This window comes from Neopsephotus bourkii, unplaced genomic scaffold (genome assembly GCF_033783945.1).
Source record: "Neopsephotus bourkii isolate Nb327-2 ecotype Australia unplaced genomic scaffold, CSIRO-AGI_Nbou_v1 NB_1765, whole genome shotgun sequence".
Taxonomy (NCBI): domain Eukaryota; kingdom Metazoa; phylum Chordata; class Aves; order Psittaciformes; family Psittacidae; genus Neopsephotus; species Neopsephotus bourkii.
The window spans coordinates 7,435,024-7,456,323 of NW_026902239.1; the positions used below are offsets into that span (position 1 = coordinate 7,435,024).

The window sequence follows — 21,300 nt, forward strand, 5'->3', positions numbered from 1 at the left end:
ATTTAACTGATGTGCAGGTCTTTTGTGATAGCATTTTGCACAAGAAGTAATTTGTCTGACGGTATTCAGAGTCTGGAGCTATGGAATCCATGAGTGAAAACTCTTGTTTGCTGAGTGCAGACTATATTTTAAAGCAGATACTTTCATTTTGTATAAATCAAACCCAAACCTAAAGAAACTTGCACATACTATGTTAGTGACAGCCAAAAAAAAAGTTAATTCTTGGTTCATTTTCAGAAATGTTCCCTTATATGACCTCCTTTTTCCAAATAACACAGCATACTGAAAAATAACATGCATGTAAAAACTCAAACTCAAATCCATTAAAGAAGTGCTCAGTAGAAGTTGGATCTGCTCTAAAGCACACTAGAATTCATTCTATTGAAGGAACAAAATAATGTTCAGGAAAAGAAGAGTCATACCATAAATCCGTCATTTCTTAACCTCTATACCTAATTTGATGTGAATTATACTTGATGTAAGAAAGTGATGGTCAGAAGATGAATGTTATCAAAGAACATTGTGAAGAATGTAGCACTTTACATATTACATAGTCAATAGAATTAGGAGTTGTAAAACTAATTAAAAGTAAGAAGGTATAATAGCACCAAGGAATTGTGATCAGTGCTGAAAAAAGCAAATAGAGGGTAGAAAATAGTGTTAACAATGTTGTTTCTAAATAGGTAAGGTATATTATAGATGTGCTTTGGCTGACTATAGCTACAAAAGTATGAACGTTAAATGAGCTAGTAGGATTTTCTCTTTACTCTTCAGCAGCTTACAGTTAGCTCACAGAAGGCTTCTGTCTCAATTTGGTTTAATCCAATTTACTTACCTCACTCTGTCCTATACTCACCTATATGAATGATTTTTTTGGGTGGAAAACAGCTGCTTCTTCCTGCTGATGTTGGCATACAGAATATAGCAACAGCACTTCCTTTCACTCATCATGTGTCCATGGCTCTCAAGGTCAAAACTGCTGAAACCAAGGTAAAGGGAATTGAGTTTGTTTAGTGTTGTATGTCACCAGATAGTATTTAGAGAATTAGACAGCTACTGTGGGGCTTGAAAAAGCTTTGCTTTCATTCTTACAGAGTATTCTTCAATGTTTTCTTCCTAAAAAAAAAAAGCCAACCAACAAATCGCAAAATAAAGGACACTGGTGTTAAGTACTGCAAAATATATCTTATAAAAAGGATTTCAAAATATGTGATGTATTTCCACTTATGAGATACTATTCTTGGAAGTGTCTAATAAAATCCTACATTTGATGACACCAGTGATTTCCTAAGATTTTTTTCTTTAACGTTGAATAAATGACTCTGCAATTTTTAACTTGGTGGGGTTTTTTGTTGTTTTTTTTTTTCTTTGCAATACTTGAGTATTTAGAAAGAAAGAGTTTGAAAGTAAAAAGTATTCTGAGATTTAAAAAATATGTATTTAAATTTCAGTGGAAAAGTGAAATAAAAAGAAAAAAAATAAGTAGAATGTGATGCAACTGGAAAAATTTTCCAAGGGTTTTCATTTTCATGTTACATGCATTTCGTTAGTTTACTCAACTAAGCAAGGCATACTATACCTAATACATGACTACATCCTTAGGACAGGGACTAAGAATATTCTGGCTACATAGAGAAAAATACCGGGCCTTTGACACAAATGAAAGTTTGTTGCTGACCTCACGGGATGGTAGGAATACACCTACTATAATTAGAGGTCAACTGGTCATTGGCTCACAGCCATCCTTCAGCTCTGTGATTTTTACTTAAGTCCTGTCTAACTGCTTTTATTACAATACGAATCTACATCTAGAACAGATAAGGCTTCAAGGAGGCAGTTGCTAGAGGAGGGGCAGTGAATAAAGGAGAATTACAGGAAATGTGCCTCTGCTCAGAGTAAGGGAATTAAAATTATCCCCACCAAAAATATGCCAACTTCAAATGCTTAGAGATAGTTTCAGGTGGATAGGAGGCAGCATGGCTGCCAAACTTGCATGTCATATTGTAGTCAACATTACAGCAACAATGGATTACACTGTGGAAAAGAAGTGATCAAATGGCTTATTTGGCCAATTTCAATTTAGAACAAGATGACAGTGAAAATGGGAAATCTGTATTTAGCCCTCAGACTAACCTGGCTGAAGAGCTTAATTGTTCTCGGTTTTTGTTTGGCTTTATTTTGACACAGGAAAAGAAGCAAAACTGTGTTAGACTTACTTATTGACAAGTATCAATTTGTACAGGCATGGTGGATTTCTCTCCTATTGCATTAGAAACTAAAGCTTCTCACTCTCTGTCCTTGTAGGAGGTAGATGTACTATTCAATATTTAGCACTTTCCAATATTCAGCAATATAAAAAGAAATCTTTTGCTAAATTCACAGAACCCACACTTCTGTCAATGTCGGGTGGTTCTATAAACATGTTATCCAAAACACAGCCATTCAAATAACTAAGGCCAGAAGCGAACATTAGAGTTGTTTGGGTGAAGCTTCATCCAAAGACACATCTGGTTTTGCTTTGAAGCATTATTTTTTTCCAAAGACGGTTTGTTCCATTGCCTAATTGCCTTTACAATTAAAAATGTCCTTCACACATCTTTCAAATTTGTCTAGGTATAACTTGTAGCTGTTTACTTCTTGTGGCTTTTCTGATAGATTAAAGAGCCCTTAAGTACCTGGTATTTTCTGCCTGTGAGGGTACTTATCCATCATAATCAAATCAGCCCTTGGAGCTAAACAGATTGACCTCTTTAGGGCTGTAGTCCTAATGAAAAAAAAAAACAACCCTCAATGCCATTTCTGGACATCAGCTCTCTTTAGTGGCTCTTCTCTGCACCTTCCTAATTTTTTAACTTGCTTTAAAAATTGCTGGCACTGAATTGGATGCCACTTTGTCTTCTCAATGCTGTGTTTAGAGGTAATACTTCTTCCTTGTTTCTGTTCATCTTCTCCCACCTTAAAACCCAAAGCCTTAAGGGCTTTTGTGTCACAATATTGCAAGAGAAGCCCATAAAAACGAGTTAGTATGAGCTAATGCTCATCTACAGGCTTTTTCAGGGTCACTGACTCTGTGAATAAGGGCTCCTTTTACCAACATATAACAAACTGTGTTAAAATGGAAATTGCACTTTAGAGCTGGCTTATGTTACATTTTTCATTGCCATCTCACCTGTCAACTGTGTTTTATTTAAAAATGGGGACTTGAAAATATTTTATAACTTTTTCCCTTTATTAATATACAGTCAGTTGTCAAGAACATTGTCCAAACTTACCCTCAAAATCTACAGCAATGATAAGGACACCCAATAACCAATTTAGATAAAAAATATTAAATAAAAAAACAAATATATAAAAAAACCCACTCTCTTTCAAACTTTTCTAAATGATTGTTTAAACTTCATAATATTTTATATTTTGGGGGTTTGGTTTCATTCCTTTATTATTAGTTGTCCTCCAAATAATTCCTCTTCCATTTTTGTTATGAATATGCAATTATTGTTTCCCATATCTTGGTCCCTGAAACCAACCTATACACATGTTATGTCTTCTACTTTTTTTCAGAATTGAATCCTATTCCTTTATTAGTTGTTACCTATTTTTTCTAACATTCATTCCTATTGCAAATATGGTGTCACATTCAAAGAGGTAAAGACTGGCATCTTTTGCATTGATATAATGCTTCACTATATGCATAGTCCATAGTCCATAGTCTCTGCTTGCCATTCTGATACACTGAGAAATTGCATCTAGTCCCTGATATTTTACTGCTTCAGTTATGTAGAGTCACTTTTCATGGCTTTACTTCTAAATGAATATCTGTACTTAGATGATGTCACCATCTTAGTCTTAATTTTTCCATTTTAAATTTATCTTTGATCAACAAAGACAAGCAGTCCTGTAAAACAAAACTTCTGAACTCCTATGCTGTCAGTTCAATTCCATTGATCTCAGGGGAAATTCATCGTGAGATCTTGCAGGGAACAAAAAAGTGTGCAGTCCTAGGGCCCACATTTAGATGTCAAAGTATATTTACTTAATAATGGAATCTCTATATGTCGTATATTGTAATTATGTTGCCCTTAGATCATTATTGCATCATGGATCGTAGTTTGGAGGTCTATGGAGGTCTTACGAGATGAGTGAAGTAAACACACATTGCTAGTTTCAAATATTTGGTAGCCAAACTGGAGAAAAGGCAACAAAAGTCTTAACTCATTATATGTGCTGTACCTGGGCTAATAATTTATACAATACCCTACTTTTAAAACAGAAACTTGAATGCTTTAGTATCAAAAAGCAAAATGTAGCTACACATCCTCCCAAATAAACATCTGGAGTGTCACTGATACGTCACAGAAAACCAGAAACTAAAGTGTTTCACATTAGCAAGACTGTTATTACCAAAACATATTAGCCTGCAAAACATAGTTTTACATTATCCCTGTATGAATTAACACAAGTCCTAGGGTCTGCGTAATTCAGGAAGCCAGCTTAGATGATTGGAGATGTGTGAACCACACTTCACTTGAAAGGATCTCAAGTCATTTTATGAACTTTATCAGGTAAAGGCTTACAGGTTTCTCTTTGGCTTCTTTCCTTCTGACACTTCAGTTTAGAAATGGAGACACTGAAATCGAATGAAAAAAATTATGCCAGCAAGATATCATAGCAAATATATATCCTTTATATAATTATCTATACAGTGTTTTTCATTAAAGAAACAGTACTGGATCATAAGGTAGTGATTTCTTTATGAAACTTACATTTTTATGGGTATTTTTTCAATTTGGAGTTGAAATTTGTTTAGACTAAATTCACAAATGATTGAACTTTGAAAAATATTTAACAGAAATTCTTCATTACTGATACAAGTCATGTACACCCTTACCTCTGGAAGTAAGCACTAGGGTGACATTTTCTAGATGATGGGAAACTTAACAGTTACTGCTTCATAATTTTCTGCATTAATGTGCATACAGTTTCATCATACTTGCAAGGATGGCATTTCTTTTAAGTTGAAACTAGGTTTATTTAAACATCTGGATGAACTTAAACTCTGAAGATCTCCCCTGTAATGACTGTCAAGAAATGTCCTCATTTCCTGAACATTTATAAATTCAGTAAGTAGTTGGTACAGAATAATCATAGAATTATAGAACAATTTTGGCTCTAAAAGACCTTTAAGGTCATTGAGTTCAACCACCAACATAGCACTGCCAAGTCCACCACTAAACCATGGCCCTAAGCACTGCATCTACACATCTGTTATATGACTCCAGGGATGGTGACTCCTCCACTTCCCTCGGCTTTGCACTCCCTCATTTCAGAAGAGGCCACAGATATTTAATCAGAAAGGGCTTACTTTCTCACTCAAAGAGCAGAAAAAAGTAAAGATGCCAAGAAACAGGAAAAGGATGTCTTTTGTCGTATAATACATGATAAAAACAAAGAGCTGTGCACTAGAGCCACACATTAGGCACTGAAATGCACCAAAGAGCTTTAGCAACTTGTCTATAATCAGTAATAGCAAAAAAGTATGTCTATTTTATTTTCTATTATTTTCCCCTACGTTATGATTGATAGAAATCTGGAATTATTTTCTGACAATCACATATTTGATGTGAACATGACATTAGGTTTTACTATCTTTCTCTTTTGCAGGTTGTTCTGGTTAACCTGTTGATATGCATGGTAGTTTTCTACACTGTGTACTATGTGGTCCTATCTGTGTGCTTCGCAGTATTCAAGTAAGATTTCCATGTCTTTAGTCTAATATGCTGGCATACTGCAGCTCGATATGATGGGCAGAGCTGTGACTGTTCAAAGGAAGCTTCTGGGCTGGAGACATCCAGTCCCAGTTACTCTGTGAATGCATTTTTCAAATTTAGTTAAATTGTACCTGGACCTTCTTTCAAATTCACAAATTGGCAAACAGAGACTCAAAACTAATATAAAATATTGGTTCTAATATACTTCTTTACACTTGCACCATGTAAATAACTGAATGTGAGAGAAAAGATGACATGAAAAAAGGAAAAGCAAGATTCTATAGTCAATAAAAAGACAAATTATTTTCTCTTGGGAAGTTATTGATTAGCATGTAAAGTGCCAAACATTGTAAATAAAAGTAGGTAAAGGCAAGACCACAACACAGAATGGGACCTGGAGAGCTTGTAAAAGCCCAGAGTTTTCCATTTGCAATCATATTTAAAAGCACTAGTATGTCATGTAATCACTAAGGCATTACTGAAAACCTCTGGCTGAATTTATTCATTCTGTTTCCACAGGATTAAAATGTTGGATGGTTTGGCACCTTTTGATTTTAAGACAAATCCCTCATGGATTAACCCCTATTATTTAGGTAATTGAAGTTTGTTTCTCTTTTTTTTTTTTCCTCAATCAAGAAAATAGATTGCATGTGGATGTAAACGTGTCTTTGTTATGGACAGTATTTTAAATTATTTATTTAGTAATACTAATGATTTCTATATTTCAACTACACTGCATTTAAATGCTTATTTATCTTGCCAGCAGTTCTCATTTCTGTATTGTTAGTTGTCATAGAATCATAGAATACTTAGGGTTGGAAAGGACCTCAAGATCATCTAGTTCCAATCCCCCTGCCATGGGCAGGGACACATCACACTAAACCATGTCACCCAAAACTCCATCCAACCTGGCCTTGAACACTGCCAGGGATGGAGCATTCACAACTTCCCTGGGCAACCCATTCCAGTGCCTCACCACCCCTAACAGGAAAGGATTTCTTCCTTATATCCAATCTAAACTTTCTCTGTTTAAGTTTTAACCCATTACCCCTTGTCCTATCACTACAGTCCCTAATGAAGAGTCCCTCTCCAGCACCTTCAGATACTGGAAGGCTGCTATGAGGTCTCCACTCAGCCTTCTCTTCTCCAGGCTGAATAGCCCCAGCTTTCTCAGCCTATCTTCATAAGGGAGGTGCTCCAGTCCCCTGATCATCCTCGTGAACCTCCTCTGGACTTGTTCCAACAGTTCCATGTCCTTTTTATGTTCAGGACACCAGAACTGCACACAATACTCCAGGTGAGGTCTCACAGGAGCAGAACAGAGGGGCAGGATCACCTCCTTCGACCTGCTGGTCACGCTCATTCAAGTGATTGTTAAGACTTTTCCTTGAGTGGCTCTTCTGATCTTGCATCATATGAAGAAAACTTGCTGCTTTGCCAGGATGTTTCATTTTCATTGCAGAACAGTTAGCTATACTCTGTAAAGTTTCTTCACAGAGTTGTAAATTTGCTTTTCATGCTGCAGAAAATTTCTTATTAATTACTAGATCCAGATCTGGGATACACTCAAATAATGGAAATTTTGCTTTGGTAATGCCTAATACAATGGACATTAAAATTTCAGGGTTTTATTATAGCTCAAACCCAAAGCATAAATTTATATACCCTACTAAAAAACTATGCATTTTTGTCTGAAGTTCTCAACCTTAAATTTTACCAGATTTGTAATCTCGTTTACAAAGGCAAACCACATCATCTGTCAGTAAAGTAAGCAAAGCTCAAATGCAAATTGGTTAGTTCATCAGGTTAAAAGGAGTAATAGAAATGCATGGATATTTGTACAGCTTCAATACTGATTTCAGAGGAAAAAAGACCATTTTGATTGCAGAGGTGGAAAAGAAAATTAAATCACATTCAATTAGACTTTTAAGGGCCCTAATATAATTACTGTATTTCAATATTATTTTTTTTCTCACAAGAATTTTATCAGCTAGTTTAATGCAGCATTTTTTTATGCCAAAGACAGCAACTATTTCATGTGACTGGTTAGTATTCCACCCTCCCTTCTGTCCACCCAGTGAAATAACATGGAATAGCAAAACATAACAGGACCTGTTTAAAGTCTGTGGGCACAGACAGAGCAAAGGTCTCTGAATGGTGTTAAAAATGAAAATTAGTTTACTCAAGATTCTCACTTGTGCCTGTTAAAAACAAAATTACGTCCTTAAAATATAACCTCAAAATAAAAATGAAGTCAGCTGAGAACTGAAGTGTCATTACTGGCCCAGTTTTGTAAAAAGTTTAAACAGCATCCATCTACACTATGCATACTTTCTAAATTATGAAATTATTGACATAATTTAAAGTGATACTGTCATCATGATATAAAATAAACTAAAATTATTAAAATACATTGTTAAACATTAAATTTTTTGCAGCGTTACTACCCACTTTCCTAACTACGTGTTTTTTCCAGTTACCTTTTTCTTATTTTTTTCATGTTTTTAAACTGTTGGGTGATAGATCTCTAATACAGTAGAAACTAATTGAAAAAAAAAAAATTCTGCAGAGGAATTCTATAAAGAATTCTATAAAATTCTAAAAAAAATCTATAAAGAAAATAATGAAAGTGCAAAATACTGCCAAATGTATAAATTAAATACAGGGTTGAAAGATAACAATGGCCTCTTTACTCACCTACAGTAATCTTAGGTATTACATTACTGTGACAGTGAAAAAAAACCTATTAAAAATACAACTTCCATATGCATGTATACTGAAAAAGAATGAAATGCATTTACATGGAAAATCTTATGAATTACAAATGCACTATTATGGCCTGTTGTGTGGGAACTCATTCAGCCAGAAGAGAAATCCCATGTCTTTCCATTTAACCCCTGCTACCCAGGTACCCACCCAGCGTAAACTCAAACTTTCCCCTGAAAATTATTGTTTTTATCCTGTTACATGTAATAGCAAGTAAAACAAGCTAAGCATCGTTTCATCATTGTGTTGAAGAATACAGTTCATCAAAAGCCATTCCCAGTGTCACTGCCCCGTGCCTTCCAGACTGTTCTCCTGCCTATGGGGGAGGCACAGATTGTCCTGCCACTGCTTTTGCAGAGCTGTGCCCACATCAGGGGAGGTGGCTGTTGCAGGCTGTTGGCATCACATGGCTTGGCACACTCCAGAGGTACAACCAGGGGGCAGAAATGTGCTATTTTGTCACTGAGAGAAGGAATTTTCTTGATCAGATAACTTTAATGGTCTCTTTTGACAACATAATGTAGTTGTTATCACTTTTCTGGTAATCCTCATTTATGGTTTAACACAACACAGAGCTAGCTGCTGAACATCAGGCACAGTGATAGCATGGTACCTGTGACAGCACTGAGAAAAGCCAGGCTCCAGGTTGTACATCCCATGAAATTTAATACAGATGGGTGGCCTCTACACACCTTGTAGGCTCTCTGCTCTATCTCTTCTTGCATATCTTAATTGTTATAATAGTTTTGATACATATCTCTATATATTCTGGAATATGTCCTAAATGATGGTATTAAGTCAACAGGAAGAAAGCTATGAAGTTTCATACCAAACAATCTATTAACCACACAAATCTGGTTTGGATGAGAAAAAATTTATCCAAGTCATTATCAGCTAAATCTATTTGGCACCATAATTCAAAGAGTGTGGAGATTTCATAAGTGAAATTCCCATGCTATTTCTTCTCTAGGCTATAGATACTGGTCATAATCCTGTTAATCCTTTTGTTTTTACATGAAGTATATAACATCTGAAAGTCTATAGGCAAATCAAGATACAACTCATGAAGATGTCTGTGGCAAAATTAGTAATGAACTTTATAATGGAGACATTAGTGTAATATTTGATCTTTAAAAAAAAATTAATAACCATCTCAGACATTTTAACTTCCTATTGCTATCATTTTGAATATGAGAAAAAGCATCCCAAAACTGTGTTTGCTGTAAATATCCTATTTTCATTTACAGTTCTTGTAATGTCATTGGAAATAACTTTCTTCATTTGTGGTCTGCTGTTTGCCCTGGTTGTGGAGGAATGGGTTTGGGATTATGCCATAACAGTTACTATTATTCATATCATCATAACTTCAGCTGGTAAGTAGGTTTACTGCTAAATATATGCCTAGTATCACAAATTGAAGAACCAATCAACTGTGATTCATTTACTGGATTACTGGACTAACTTAATTTTTCCTTAATGCTAAATAAGTATGTACCTGTAATTTCCATTCATTTGACTCATATTTATATCCTGCCATTTAAAACTCAGTTCTGGTTTTGCTGCAGAATTTCAAAATACTAGCTTCTTATAAGAAATTCAGAGTTTTAGTTCATAATCTAGCAGTTCAAATACATCAAATACATACAGCCTAGATAGAATTTCAGCTTCTGGGAGGTGTGCTTTTCTCTAACTCAATAAACTAATAGCTGCCCACATCCTGACACTCTAAGAACTACTCATTAACACTTCAGCTCTAGTTCAGAGTAAAAATGAGGCTTGCTGCAGCAAAGCCAATTCAAAGTTATAAGTTAGATCATTTGAAATTAATCTGATTGAGGAAAATTAAGTGTTTTGCCATTGAAGCATCTTTTTTTTTTGCCCTGAAACTCTTTCCCTCAAAGGAAAGAAAAGGGAAAGAATTGGCTGCTGTAAATGAGACTCATCATCACTTTTTGCCAGCATCTGGTAACCTGCTCCCTCTTCTCATGCTGTTTAGCAGAGTGCTGCTATAGGTGATTAGGAAATATATTTTAACACCATCCTTGCCAGAGCCCATTTGGGGATCCTTTTCTCCTGTAACAATGAGCTCAGTGTATCTATTCTAGAATTTAGACATAGGAAAAAATATTACTCACAAATTAGGACTACTATCCCTACTCTCTACTGTCCCTACTCCCTACTATCTAATAACTCATCTTCCATTTTCCAATGCTTAATCCATTTGTCTTTGAGCATTTTGCACAGAGGTTCCCCAGTTCCCACAACTGGTTAAACTGGAGACCAACAGAAACTTCATCTTAAGAAATTAAGCATAATTTCTCATCTACAGATTATTTTTTTTTCCTGGAATTTAAACTATTCTTGCTCCCTATGAATAACTTTAGTATTTAAATCAAAGAATTACAAAAACTACAACAAAAGCCACTTTATATATAATTTATGCAGGAAGGTATCTTCTATAATTATATTAGATAATGCATCTTGATGTCCAAACAACCCCAGATTTGTTATTGTTTCTTTCAGATGGCCAACCAAATTTCTGCTGGCCAACTGAGCTGCCAGTATATGCAATATGCCCCCCAGCATACTTTATTAGCTCTACAGTCCTGTCAGCTTTTTTTGGGGGCAGAGGGCAGGCAATGCTGTGTCATGCAGCTGATCATACAGTGGAAATGTGGGTCAGCTTGCACGAGGCAAGGGCAGTGCCTGGCACAGGAGAGAGCATACCGTGCAATAGTGCTAACTTGTGGTGTGCAGCCCTAACCTGTCCGTCATGCACTGCATCACCCATTTAACTGAAAATGTCAGGCAGCTTAATTTATTTGGATTGCAGCAATATGTAGGCACTCTACCAAGGGATCAATATGTCTGTTGTGCTAAATTGTGTACACTCAAGTAATGAAAAAAGCATTTCTTCCACAGACTCAAAAAGTTCTGTTTAGCACACACTAGGTTTAAGACTTGACTTCCAGTGGGGTTGTTCACCAGTCTAAGCTTAATGGTATGCCTGACTATCTGAATGAACAGGATCTAAATATGGATTTTCAATTTCAATAAATGTGAAGTATACAATTTATGAAACATAACTAAGAGGACCTTTGATAACATAATGTAATAATTGCATGTCCCTATCTTTATTGTTTAACAATTTACATTTCTCCTTTTCTTCTCTTTGCAGTTATGTCTGAATTCCCCCTCATGTTACACTGGTGGTTGGCATTAGGTATAATTACATTATTTAAAGTTTAAATTGGTTGACTCTGTCTAGAAAACTAGTATTTGCATTATGAATTGTTTCTATTAAATGTCTGTTGTCTCACTAATTTGAGAATTAATATATAATATAGCATATCTCTAATTTAAAGAATAGATATATACTTTCATTTACACTTTTTTTAATGATACATGCAAGTAAAGATGGGCTAACATTTGCCTTGCCTAAAAAAATATTCTGTTTGAAGACCAGAATGTACTCAGCTTATGTTAATCTAGCTAATGAACAGCAGATACACTCACATTCTTGAAATAAGTCATGATTAAGTCCTGACTAATCAAACTATCTCACTTAATTCAGGTGTTAGAGAGGCAGCTGTCCAAACAAGTCTTCTTTCATACCCCTTAGAATCAATGAAAAAAAACAGGCACCTTCAGAGGCAATTTTTATAAATACTATGCACAGGTACTTACGACAGCTGAGATAAATCCCAGTCATCACATTTTCTTACTGTGAATAACAAACCTGTATTTCTGAACATTTAATTTTCTGCAAAATTAAAAGCATAGCTTTGACCTAGAATATATTATCTTGAAAAATAGTTAAGGGAAAAGGGCTAGCTTCTGGCCTTGCTTTATATGATGGGTAACAAGGATCAACAGCTGCAGTAAATTCCTAAACGATGGGGACAGGCAAATAAATTCTCTGTCCTGAAACCGGTTCTTCAGCAGCAGCTGCTGGGGCTGATATCTTTGTAGGTGCTTAAAGCCTTGGGCAAAATGTTTAACTAGATAGGCCATTTTTTTTAAAAATGAAGATAAAGGGAATGACTTTTTAAGGTTTTAACACTTGTATTCCACTATAAAATTTAATGTAACACAGTCATATATTTTCTTTCAGGATCTGGAGTAATTTCAATGATTTGTGGAGGACAGATTTTGGCATACTGCTTATTCAAAGACAACTTTATTTACCCGATTCTAGATGATTTTTGAAAAGGAAAATTAGAACTTTTTATTTACATGAATTCTATGGTCTCATTAACAACATAATTAAAATTAAGTTACCAACTGTCTAATTGTAAGGTGAATATTTAGTTTACCAGATCTCTTGTATCATAATTTGTTTTCTGTATCAATGTCATCGGTCTTAGCTGTTGCATGCAATCACTTTTAGCTTTTATATGTGCAATGTCCATTAAAAAAATAATTAGATATGCTGTCTCTTTTTTTAAATACAATAAACTGTAAGGAGGATAGGAGCAATAAGACAACTCTCTTGCAAAATTTCACAAGAAAAAGGGAAAAACAGACTTGAATTGAATGTTTTCAGGGTGCTTGGTATCTATTGTATTCTATGCGATGTTGACTCTAGGCTGGAGTCTGACCTTGTACAAGCACTGCAAAACTGTAAAGTCTGCTTATCTAGCATAAATTGCTGGAGTTTTAAAGCAGTCTTTACTCACAAACCCCTAGCAAAGAAGAATCTGTGAACAGCACAGAGCTCCGCATCTCTTTCCATCTTAAAGCTTTCACCTAGAAGCTGGTCAAGACAACAGCAGGCACACGAGATGTACAATCTCCAATGTTTGGTTGACCCCCTTGCATTCAGGGATGCTACAGACAAATGTTTTCTACAGCAGCTTCAGGCTGTTCTCTTGCTAATGATCTATTTATGGCCCGGCTGTGCTGGAATGAGGAAAATGAGGAAAGGAAAACGCTACTTACAGCCACTTTTTTACATGCTCCTTTCTCTCTCATCCAGCTGCAAGTGGTCAATGCCGAAGTGTATTTATGGGTAGTGGAATTAAAACCAACAAACAAGCCACAGTAGTGGCTTCAAGTAATTCTTTATCTCTTTACCATAATAAAGTTGTAACAGGAAAATTGCTTGAAGGTGACTTCATCTTAAATACAATACCAGTGACTGGATTTCAACTGCAGTTTGTTCAAAAGAGCAACAGTGGATTTCTGTTTGCACAGGAGTGCTAAATGTGCATTTGCCTTAATCTCACTCAACAGATAATGCTTCTGAAGAATCTGTCCCCTGCTGATCTAATCAAACATCTTAAAATTTATTGCAAGCTTTAAAATTTTCAGTGAAGGTTCAATCCTGAAAGCACATATTCAGTAAGAAGCATGTTTCAGAAGACTCCCGAAAGAATGAGTTTGTATCTCATGAATGGTAGATATGTAAGTCATTTTAGAGACAACCCAGATATGTAAATACATAGCACTAAGTAGAGGTAGACTTTACTTACTGAAGTCAGCTGAGATAATTCTGGAGAGTGAATTAACTGACCCTCACTTATCAGTGGTATGAACCATGGACTGTTTTTAGTTTGATCGATTTGTATCTCCAGAAACACTAGTGTGCAAATAACTGACTGGTATTAATGTGTTTGAAAAATGTTTGTACATTTCTTCTAGATTTGTTTCAGTTCAGAACTATAAAAATGGATGGAAAGGAAGTACTGTTTCTCACGCTGTTTATGTGTGTAGGTAGTGTGCCATGTGGCAGAACATGAGTGGATTAAGTATAAACTTAATCCACGGGTGGAATAAGTTTCTATTTTTAACCTGATGGGATTTTCCTCAATGCATGTCAGCCCAACTGGAGCTTGTTGTAGGTCTGTTGCCCAGTCTTGGCTTTTTTGACTTTTGTTTTCTAGTTAAAACTTAAATCACCAGCAAGAGATACTTTCAGGCTAATATGAAGAGTGCTTTAGTCCCAGGATTCCTCCAAAGCACATACAACCAGGCCAGTGCTAGGAAAACAATCACAGCAAGAACTCTATCAAGGACTAAAAGCCTCACTCCAACAATCAAAGAGACATCACCTCTGTGCATTACTTTCAGATATAGAATTGTGAGACAATTTCAAGCATTATTTATTTCATCTTTTCCATCACTGTTATGTTGACCATCAATAATAAATATTACACAAAATATTTAGTGTAGAAAGAGCTCATGATATACAAATAAATATTCATCACGTAAACAACATAAGCTATATCTGTGTAGGCATTACCTGGTTAGAAGACTTCAGAGATAATACCTAATAGTGTGTGATTTCTATCTGATACACCAAATCAGTACTTTTGAATATGACAAACCTGGCTGTTTGTTCTGGAACAATAATAAAGTGACCCACTTGAGCAATTTGCATGTGACTGATTGATAACAGTCAACACACAGGTGGGAAAGAAGAGCTGCCGAAGAAAACCAAGGTCACTGTATATGTTTCACAACAGACCTGCCAAAGACATAAAGAAAAGACCGCTACAGAAATCAGAAGGGAAACAGAGAGAACAGCATCAGGACATGTGTTTCTAAAAAAAGGCACAATGAAAGCAAGAAATGGACAAGATCAGTGAAAGTAATAAAAATCTGCAGACTGAACTTGTGGCTCTGGAGTCTCATGACATGCGACTTCTATGCCACTTGTATACCACAATTTGTTTTTCTGGTGATGTATACATGACTCTAGGAAAGGTGTCTCCACATCCATAGTTTCAACTGTAATCTGAGATGCTATGCCTGCAGCTTCTGCCCCAGAAGTTACAGAATTCTCTGCTTCTGACTCAGCTAGACAAAGGAATATTATTTAATTTAGCTAGTGTGGGCTTGGTATTGAGATATTTAACCCCTTGTGATACAGTCTAGTAGTCATGAGTTTGCACAGGTATCAGTGGGGGCTTAAAGAGTCTAGAACACATTACAAGCAGATGGAAGCTTTATTCACTTCCAGGCAGTTTGTAGAGAAGAAGGCTAGAAATTGCAAATATTAGATATAAAAATCAAGGGACCCGTACACAAATGGCACACCTTAATAATACCATACTTAAAGTAACGTTAAGAATTTTTTTCAGAGGCAAGAAGCTCCTTTTCATCCTATCCAACCACCTACTGAGACAGATTACAGTTCTCAATTGAGCCCTCTCTAAAATACTCTGCATTCATTCTTGCTCCAAGTGAAGTATCTTGCTTGTAACAAAATGCAAATGAAATGCAGTTTGTTGGAGACTCTAAGCATACTGTAGGCTAATGGCACTGCCTTCGGTGTAATGTCAAAGAGTAAGCCAATTAAATAGTTGTTCCAGGACCAGAAGATTCTCTCAAATGTGCAAAACCAACCAAACACCAAACTATGGACTACAGACAATGTAACGATTTTTGTTTAAATACTTCTAATTTCCTAGTGAAGTCAAGAGCTGGTTACTCAACTAAGACTGTAATTTTTTCCATGTCTGTAAATTACTTGATCAACATTTCCATCTTTTTTTGTACTTAAATTTCAAAAAGCAAGCAAATCAAAACCCTACAGTACTCATTATTTCTGTGTTTCTAAAAGTACCAATAATTACAGAAAACACAGTATGAATACTAGATTACCAGCAATAGGTAGATGAGTCACCTGACTGCAATCTCCTACTGCAGATAGTCATGCACAAGATTCCTGTGGCCCACAGTCTCTTGACTAGAAATACCCATCATGACCAAGTAAGCTTTCTTAAACTGAAAAAAGATGTGCAAGCCGTACACATTCGTCACTCCATCATCTGGTGTGTATGTTGTCCTATCATAAAGCTATACCATTGTTAATCTCCACAGGTATTTAAAACTTTATTTAAATATATTTTGTGTCTTCCAAATGTGACTTAGAATATTTATTTTGTCACTTAAGATCCTGTGTAATGATCCATCTGCTCAGTAATGGCTAATGCTCTAATCTGTCCTTTTTATGATCTAATCACAGTCCCAGATGGCATGCACTCCCTCATCAGATGACGGAGAGGATAAAGGTCTTAGGAATGGTTATAAAATGTGATGGTGTAATTAATATCTTTATTATTGGCTTTAAACCTCTTAGTGTGAGGCTATGATCTGAAGATGTAGACTAGTGTCTACTAGTGTCTACTAGTGTCTACCTCTCCTCTTCTCAGGGAGAATGATACCCATCCCCTTCAGAGTACTAGGATAATGATGCTTATGTTGTAGGGCAGGCACAGTCTGTGATGGACTTACATCCTACTCCATCCATTCTCCAGCACAGGGGACCAAACAAACACCTTGCAGTCTCTCCCAGTTCATAGAGTCAGATTTTCTCTGCCAACAGGGGTAAAAGAAGGGAAAGATGTGCTTGAATGTCACCCTGACATGTAGTTGTAGCATGGCATTGGCTTAGACTGGGGATTTGGAAAGCAACAATAGATTACCACATACGGACAACCAACATTTAAGGAAAGGCCTTGGCCCCAAACTTTTAAGGTTGCCTACCCCTAGAAAACAGCTGCAATCAAATATAAGGATGATGGCTCAAACTAGAGCGTGTAAGGAATATGCAAGGTACTTTTCAGTACCTTGCTGTCATTGTCCTAAAACAAAGAGTCACAGCCTAGCCATTAATGTTCCATATTTTCCAATGAAAATAAATCCTTGTATAAGATAGCTTGTTCTGGATTTGCAAAGTGAGTTGTAAACAAAGGGTCCAATCTGCTTCCAACAGCAAAGACCCTGTTATCTCTATTGGAACAATACCAAAACACCACTTGTTTGTATCCAGACCCTCTCTCAGAGCAAACTTGTCACCAGATTTTCAGCATCAAAAAGATGAGTGTTTAAATAAAACACAGGTAATGACAAAATGCTCGAACACATTAAGAACTACAAATTTCTTAGCAGTCTTCAGAACGTTTGCACTGAAGTTACATCTACAACAGTAGCAGTCAAAATATACTGAAAACCTGCTTTGATTAACTTCATAAACCTTGATGAAGGTCCATAAAAAGATGTACCATTGAAAATTACAAAAAAAAACCTGTGTTTGATATTTCATATGGTATTAACTGAAAAAATATTTGTAGATATTAGCCAAATTACATGAGCAAATTCAATGGCAATTCATGTTTACATTAATTTGGATTTAGTATTTAAAATTAATCTGAATTCTAAGGAATTGTTTCAACACTACTTCAGTGTAAAATTACAGTGAATCCTGTGAAAGTAGGCAGTATTCCTTAGTACACATCCAGGAGAGAGAAGGGCAGGCAGTGAGTGTCAAAGGTGGAAGGGAGTGTTTCAAGAATGTAGCTGCTTCAATATTGTTCATTTCAGTCCCGTGAGATCTTCACTGTTCAGGTTAGACTCATCAGGATACCAACAAGAGAAAAAGAGGGCTTCAGTGACACTGGATACATTTAGATCTAAAGCAGAAAACTCTCCAGATCAAATTGATCAGTTTTTTGGTGAGCCATATTTTCCAGCAGCTTTTAAAGCATGCAACCCTTTACAAACAAATTTTATTTTCTGAACATTTGCCATTGAAACATTTGAGGAAAAATGTAAGTTGTAATTGAAAAGCAGCTACTGTTTTCCATTGTCAGGAAACGAAACAACATCATCTCTTCAGGTTTTGAGCACATAAAATTGGTTCTGATGAAAAGCAAAGTTGCATTAAACAAATATTCTCTCAAGAATCTGGTTAGACAAGAAGGTGGTTTTACTGATTTTTTTTTTTCCTTTTTACCCAGATGATAATGTTTCATACCTTATTTGTTGTATGTATTTTTAGAATGTGTTATGTATCACTAGGTAACATTTGCAGACTACTCCAGTTGCCGAGGTAACTACATTATTTTAATGATCAGCGGAGAGGATCATTATGTAAAACATTATGTTAATTTCAAAAGCAGAAAATTGATGTCTTGCTGTTACCTTGAAGCTGAGCCTTTTCTTCTCCCCCCCCCACCCGTGCCTTTTCCCATGGAAATTAACAGTATGGCTAAGTGCTTGAGTATCCTTTTCACACTGATTTCAGGTTGTCTTTGAAGGCAAATAAGGCAAAAATTACACCTGACAGCCAACTAATAGCAGATGAACAAATTTCGAATTCCACCATAGTTTACACAGAAATAGTACAGGAAAAACTGTTCCATATATTCTTAACAATTAATATACATGGAAAGTTGGTGAGATTTTAAGGAAGGCACATATTTTATGTAATTTCATTATTTTTTAACTTTGAAATATATTATTTTGTTAAGGAAAGCAAATTATAAAGCACATGTAATTATTGCTTATGATTAAGTATGTGCAAGTACTGTTCATGATACAGACCAACTGATGAAGAGACTAAACTTCTACTTTTATTCCATTATATATCTACAAGATTACTAGGTTACTGTAGCAATACAAATGCTGTGCATTTATGACTTCATTGCAATCATAAATGCTCTTTCTGAGGCTGCAGTAAGAACCTTGCTGATGTTAGAAGTCACATGATGCGTTTCTGTTCTCAAACCTGCTTTCTCCATTAAAAAAGAGAAAAAAATCTGCACATTTCAAAATTATCAAAACCAAGTCTCACATAAATCCAAGAGCTCAGAATGACAATTGCTGCTATAGAGCACCAGCCTCACAGACGCAAACTGTCTCAGGCAACCAAAGGCAACTCAGCTTTGCCCCCAGAATCTTTTGCTTCTTTTCTGGAGTTCTGCCTGCAGATTGTGTTAAATTATGAACGCTTCATTCTCTAGGTGGAACTGGTTGCTTTTATGTTTTAGAACATGATATGTTCAAGACATCTGAGAGCTCCTATATTCTCCTGATACTTCATCGTAATCACCTGATCTATTTTAGAGCCAGTGAACTCTTCTGACAATACTCAAAGTGCATTTTGATGGAGACTATATTTATACGGACTGTACCTCTTCACTCCATGGAGCTTGTTTGAATCCTTTCGTCTGAAGGCAAAGCTCTGACTTCAAAAGGTGGTAGCTCTTTCTTAAATTCTTTACCCATAATTACACTTATTACACTAGTTTTCTTCTATTTCCACCTAACTACCCCAACATGCTCTTCTGACATACTGAGGTTTGCCAATTTATATATATCTCAATGAGGACTGCAAGCCGAAAATATAAGGATGTGAAAAAACAATTGTATTAAACCAACTAGGTACTGTAAAAAGAACATACAACGATACAGCTGGGAATAAGCCATTTATTAACTAATAAGATTAGATATTAATTTCCCCCTTCCAACAGTTTATGCTTCACTTGTCTACTTTGTGCAGCCAAATACATTAGCCTGAAAAGCTTGGCTTTCATCCTTAGCATGGTGAAAATAGTGGGCTAAATTTTCAGCCCTTGGAATGATTTAAACCTCTTTGATGGGTATCTTCCTGCTAGAAAATGCCTATTACACAAAATCTAAAAGTTTCAAGGAAAACTAGTCTTTTTGTACACATTTGTTTACAGAATAAAATCAATATACATACATTATCCTGTTGACTACTGAAATACACCAGAAGATGATGTAAAAAAAATTAGTAAAACAATAGAATAAAGCAAAGCAATACTGAAACGGAGCTGAACTTCAAACATTTTTATAGGTTCTTTTAGAAATTGTAAAATGGACTTTCAGAAATGTTTTTCATTCATGGAAAGTTTAAATTCTTGCAGGGGAAAAAAGAAAAAATTCTGAATATGTCAGATCAATTTTTAGTTTAGTAAAATGATTCATATGGTTTGGGGAACAAGCATTTGAATTATAATTGTTAGATCACAACTACATCAGTTCTTAAATCTTTTTTAAACAAATTTGTTATATGAATAATTACAAGAATAGAATTAGCAAGTAAAGATAAAGAATGCTAGTAAGAAATAACAACTTTTAAGAAGAACTATGAAAGGGTTATCATTAAACACAAGAAAGAAGCCAGCTGTGTTAAAACTACTAGAGGTAAAACAGTCTGCCTCTGCTCCACTGATGGAGCTGAGCTATAAATGATGGAGAGCAGCACAGTGTTAAGAACAAGGTAGCAAGTGAAAGGCACCTACTTTGGAGCTCTGACAGAAATACATGACGTATAGAAATAATTTAGGGAGCATAAAATAATGATGTTAATGAAAATAAGTTTGAGGATATGTGGCATAAAACCATATGTAAAATGGGACAAAACCAATCAAATTGTGATATTTATCCACTAACCCCCGCCCCCCAAAAAAACAAAAACAAAAATCCACAAAAAAACCCAAAACAAACAAAAAACTCTCCACACAACTATTAGATGTCTGCCTCATCTCTGTACTTTTACAGAACCTCTGTATTCTTATTCATCAACAAATACTTAACACACTTTTCTCACAACTCTGATACTGTCAAGAAAATGCAGACAGCAGGGATTGGAGACTACAGCAAATCACACACTGAGTTGAATTTCTTCCTGTCTTACAAAATTTCTTCCTTCTTACAAAAACTGAAATACAAATTACACAGCCAGCTCACTTCAAGAAGTTACAGTGACTGAACAGTAACCTGCAGGTACTTCCAATTTATATCAAATGTTTAAGTTATATCTTTGTGGCACTACTTATTTCTAAGCTATCCACAGTCCTCAAATACTTCCTGGCAAACTGGAAACATTTTATGGATTGTGAATTCCCTTTGTTTCTAAGTTTCAGGAATTTGAATGTTATCAACACAATGAAATGTTTCAGTAGAGTAAGTAATCAAGTCAAATATTCTGAGTCAGAAAATACAGGATACA

General features: G+C 35.6%; 1 protein-coding gene across 1 annotated transcript; it reads left to right on the top strand.

Annotated features, from left to right (window-relative positions):
* Positions 1 to 957: 957 nt before the first annotated feature.
* Positions 958 to 12,812, top strand: TMEM244 (transmembrane protein 244). Its single transcript, XM_061378145.1, has 6 exons — positions 958 to 990; positions 5,662 to 5,747; positions 6,288 to 6,361; positions 9,782 to 9,907; positions 11,713 to 11,757; positions 12,649 to 12,812. Exons 1-6 carry the CDS (start codon positions 958 to 960, stop codon positions 12,741 to 12,743), a joined length of 459 nt encoding a protein of 152 aa, XP_061234129.1. The 3' UTR covers positions 12,744 to 12,812.
* Positions 12,813 to 21,300: the final 8,488 nt, after the last annotated feature.